We start from the raw sequence: 5,397 nt of genomic DNA, 5'->3' as shown, positions 1-5,397 counted from the left end.
ATCGTTTTGTTTACTCTCGATGTATCATGTAGTTGTATAAATTGATTATATTTGCATAAAATTGGACTCCTTATACACAGTTTAGCATTTTGAGAAACAAAAAGACGTCCCTTTAAATAAAAAGCCCCATGGGAAATCCATTTACAAGCTCTGTGAGATACTTTATGAGATGTTTGTACATCTTGCAGTTTCATAGAGCGTGTGGATGGATTCCATACAATAATAAAAATAATAATAATAATAATAACAATAGATAAAATGCAATTTCATTTTTAACAGGGGTATAGTATACAGATATGTTTACTTATTAAATTAAATATAATTCTTTAATACGAAATAAATTGCACGCCACTGCTATTTCAAAGATCTATTACGATAAAAAGGTAAATTCTAAAATTTGTCGATTTCTTAAGAAAAGTGATACAATTTAAAAGCGTTTTATCACCTTTCTGTAATAATATACTTAATTTTGATGTGATACTGAGGCCATGCAAACATGTCTGATTTTGATTACCTAAATTAATCAAATATTAAAATTTTGATTCTCCATGCCATATTAAAATTTTGATTCTCCATGCCACCAAACTGAGTGATATTAAAGCCATTGTGTCCAATGATGTTACACTGTAACTAAGAAGCCTATATTGGGCAAACAATCAGTTTATACAAACGTAGAATGTACAAAAGACCGTTTTTCAGGTGAACATTTGGTAGGAACCCAGGTTTCAAAATCAATCATTGATATATGTAAACACAATCAAACACTGTTGACTGTTCCGTAGTTTTGATATGTAAAATAAGGACAAATAATTCTTGTAATGTATTCACAACTTGGTTCACACGATCAAAGGCGTGAAGTTGAAATTTCGCATTCTTTACGGCCATCAAACACAAACATTTTTGACCAGCCTCAATCTTGTACTAACGTAACTTATATTTTTACAAAGCGATAACTGTCACCTTCGTGTTGTATCACCTCTGTAAAAATGATTTATTTAAAGCATTCACTTTATCTCATTGTGGTGTTTTCGCTCTTAGAAAATGATCGTTGTGTGCGCCTTTTCCCAAAATATTTATATTATTAATAAGTTATGCAGTTGTGTTTTAAATTAACAAATAGCATTAAAGCGTATTCGTAATAAGTGCTATCTCTTCAAAAAATACAAATGTGTGCAAATTGTTTCGAAATGTAATAGGTGTATATAATCAGATAAACAGTTGTGCAGATAACCTGTTGCAAAGCTTTCATGCATTCTACTTTTGTCAACTCTGTTGTACAAAATACATCTATAATTCACGACATTCAGACATGTTACAGCCCATGTATATTCTAGATTTTTATATCCATGTTATACGTTTAAAAGATAATTATGCATTGAATTTTACAACATACTAGTGTGAATAATATCTAAACTATCTGTAAAGTATCTATCTGTGTAACCCCAAAATAAACATGGTTGAGTGTATAAACAATTCTCCGTGTTAGGTGTAGAGGCAAGAGAAGATATGTCACTAGCAGCGTCATCATGTTTTCAGCTAGATTTAAACTTCCCTAAAGCTTGTCTTATTGTCATCAGTTTAATCACTAGTATGCTCTTCATTATCTTCCGTATTAATAGTCTCTGCATCAGATCCAGTTACATCGCTTTAAGACTCTTTTTTTCTACCTTATACCCCAGTCACACATACGGCGCGGATAGCTACGTCTAGCCACGGATAGAAACGAAGTAATCCGTATCGATCCGTAGCTGAGCCGTACCTTAAAGTAGTAATCCGTATCAATCCGTACCAATCCGTACGGCTCAGGTACGGATCGATACAGATTACTACGTTTATATCCATGACTAGACGTAGCTATCCGCGCCGTATGTGTGACTGGGGTATTAAGAAGAACTGCTTTGAGACGATGGTGCTCTGCTCGTTTTAGATTTACTATATTTAGACTTTTTCGATGCTTTGTTTTTTTTAGATTTACTACCTTTAGACGCTTTTAGATTCTCCACTTGGTTAAGCCGATGTAATACCTGAAATAAACAAGAAATACAGTTGTGTTCAAATTTAGTTCTATCTAAACCGTCTTTTATGAATTATTTCGTTTTAATCCCGGGATATCAAGTAAAACTTAAGAAACATTGATTGGTTGCTTATGTTCCTTAACATTGTCGCCATGCGTATCAAAGTCTCAAGTGTTGTTGAAGTATGGGATACGATTTCAGCCATCACGTCTTGCACATAGCAGTCATGCGAGAACTTAATTCTAAATACTCAGTCTTACATAAGTTCCACATGTTTGTATCTGTACGCAGATGGAATATGATAATATATATTACATGAACCGCATATTTAAAAAGGAAGAGAATTTTAAGTGTTCGTTGCGTTCTAATTTCGTGGAATGGCTCCACCACAAATTCAATTATTAAAATATTAGTATGCAAACAGACCTCTTTCACAATTAGTTCCTTGCCAGCCTCTATCACATGTGCACGAGTAACTGTCCTCGTTGTTCTGACACGTGGCTCCATTCTGGCATGGGCTGCTCGAACATTTGTCGATATCTGCAAGCAGATGGTGTATTATAATATGTACTGCATGAACCGCATATTAAGAAATCGTACCATACTTGATTTTTTCCACACATAAAATTGTTATCACTTCCTTTATACAGTCGACATTGCAATAAAAGACCTATAAATCTGGCTAAAAACTTATACATGTTTATTGTAGAACTTGTTCCTTTAAGAAGACATAAGTTTAGCATGTTTGTATCTGCACGCAGATGGAATATGATAATATATATTACATGAACCGCATATTTAACATGGAAGAGAATTTTAAGTGTTCGTTGCGAACTAATTTCGTGGAAATCAACTATTAAAATATTATTATGCAAACAGACCTGTTTCACAGTTATGTCCTTGCCAGCCTTCAGCACATGTGCACGAGTAACCGTTCTGGTTGCCGTGACACGTGGCTCCATTCTGGCACGGGTTGCTAGAACATTCGTCGATTTCTGTAAGCAGATGGAGTATTATAATATGTATGAACCGCATATTAAGAAATCGTACCATACTTGATTTTTTTCCACACATAAAATTGTTATCACTTCCTTTATACAGTCGACAATGCAATAAAAGACCCTATAAATCTGGCTAAAAACTTATACATGTATATAGAACTGGTTCCTTTAAGAAGACATAAGTTTAGCATGTTTGTATCTGCACGCAGATGGAATATGATAATATATATTACATGAACCGCATATTTAACATGGAAGAGAATTTTAAGTGTTCGTTGCGAACTAATTTCGTGGAATGGCTCAACCACAAAATCAACAATTAAAATATTATTATGCAAACAGACCTATATCACAGTTATTTCCTTTCCAGCCTCCTGCACATATGCACGAGTAACTGTTCTGACACGTGGCTCCATTCTGGCACGGGCTGCTCGAACATTCGTTGATATCTGCAAGCAGATGGAATATGATAATATGTACCGCATATTAAGAAAACCAAGGCCCAAGCATTCTTGTGTTATCTTCAGAAAACCGAATGGTCTATGGACCGACAGACCGACCGACAGACAGACCGACATAATCAAACAATATACCTTTCTTCGAAAGGGTGCATAATATTTTTTATAAATTATATGCATTTTCAACTTTTTTTACCAAATCAAAGGAAAATTATCCAGAATAAAGTCTGTAATTCGGTTGAAAAAGTGCTTCCGTGGTGTAGTTAAAAGAAGTCTGAAGTAATTAGATCATAATTTCCCCATTTTTGTGCGTAAATTTGTGTAGAACGAGTGCTTTAATCACTATTTTTCACTGCCAGAACACATTCTGTACCGAATGAGACGGTTTTGATGTTTACAATCCAACGATGACATGTTTTGCAGATCGAAACCAAAGGTAGAGGTTAATTATGCAGACAAGAGCAAAATGCGCCATTTTTAGTTTAGCAGACCACAACTGACAGGCACTTCATTGGGGACTATTCAACCTTCGATCAAAGGCGTGAAGTTGAAATTTCGCATTCTTTACGGCCATCAAACACAAATATTTTTGACCAGCCTCAATGTTGTACTAACGTAACTTATATTTTTACAAAGAGATAACTGTCACCTTCGTGTTGTATCACCTCTGTAAAAATGATTTATTTAAAGCATTCACTTTATCTCATTGTGGTGTTTTCGCTCTTAGAAAATGATCGTTGTGTGCGCCTTTTTCTAAAATATTTATGTTATTAATAGTTATGCAGTTGTATTTATGGTTGTTCTTAACTTTAACAAATACTATAGTAATAGCATTAAAGCGTATTCGTAATAAGTGCTATCTCTTCGAAAATACAAATGTGTGCAAATTGTTTCGAAATGTAATAGGTGTATATCATCAGATAAAACAGTTGTGCAGATAACCTGTTGCAAAGCTGTCATGCATTCTACTTATGTTAACTCTGTTGTACAAAATACATCTATAATTCACGATATTCAGATCTGTTACAGCCCATGTATACTCTAGATTTTTATATCCATGTTATACGTTTAAAAGATACTTATGCATTGAATTTTACAACATACTAGTGTGAATAATATCTAAACTATCTGTAAAGTATCTATCTGTGTAACCCCAAAATAAACATGGTTGAGTGTATAAACAATTCTCCGTGTTAGGTGTAAAAGCAAGAAAATATATGTCACTAGCAGCGTCATCATGTTTTCAGCTAGATTTAAACTTCCCTAAAGCTTGTGTTATTGTCATCAGTTTAATCACTAGTATGCTCTTCATTATCTTCCGTATGAATAGTCTCTGCATCAGATCCAGTTACATCGCTTAAAGACTCTTTTTTTCTACCTTAAGAAGAACTACTTTGAGACGATGATGCTCTGCTCGTTTTAGATTTACCTTTATTTTTAGACTTTTTCGATGCTTTCCTTTCTCGAGATTTAGACATTTCAGATTCTCCACTTGTTTCATCCCTGTTAGAACTACCCATAGTAGCTGAAATAAATAAGAAATACAGTTGTGTTCAAATTTAGTTATATCTAAACCGTCTTTTATCAATTATTTCGTTTGAATCCCGGGATATCAAGTAAAACTTAAGAAACATTGATTGGTTGCTTATGTTCCTTAACATTGTCGCCATGCTTTTGTACTCGCAGTAGTATAGATTATTAGGTTTCCAGCACAAATGTACCACTTTTTCATTAAATACGTTTTTGCTTTAGACAATAATATTAACGACTGAAGGGCAATTTGTTGAGACATTAATCATCGACACAAGCTAGGGGTCTGAAAGTTGTGCATGACACATCGTCTTATTATGAGGTACATTTGTGCCAAGTAATATTAAAATCCCTTCATGGATGGAAGAGTTATGGACCGGACAGGATAAAAGC

General features: G+C 34.1%; 1 protein-coding gene across 1 annotated transcript; it reads right to left on the bottom strand.

Annotated features, from left to right (window-relative positions):
* Positions 1 to 1,883: 1,883 nt before the first annotated feature.
* On the bottom strand, positions 1,884 to 3,009 carry LOC123539973 (uncharacterized). The gene is made up of 3 exons (XM_045324759.2): positions 2,897 to 3,009; positions 2,442 to 2,555; positions 1,884 to 2,024 (listed from the first exon to the last, which is right to left on the bottom strand). Exons 1-3 carry the CDS (start codon positions 2,975 to 2,977, stop codon positions 1,884 to 1,886), a joined length of 336 nt encoding a protein of 111 aa, XP_045180694.1. The 5' UTR covers positions 2,978 to 3,009.
* Positions 3,010 to 5,397: the final 2,388 nt, after the last annotated feature.

The sequence above is a fragment of the Mercenaria mercenaria genome, chromosome 16, assembly GCF_021730395.1.
Source record: "Mercenaria mercenaria strain notata chromosome 16, MADL_Memer_1, whole genome shotgun sequence".
Classification (NCBI taxonomy): Eukaryota; Metazoa; Mollusca; class Bivalvia; order Venerida; family Veneridae; genus Mercenaria; species Mercenaria mercenaria.
This window is presented reverse-complemented; position numbering and strand designations above follow the sequence as displayed.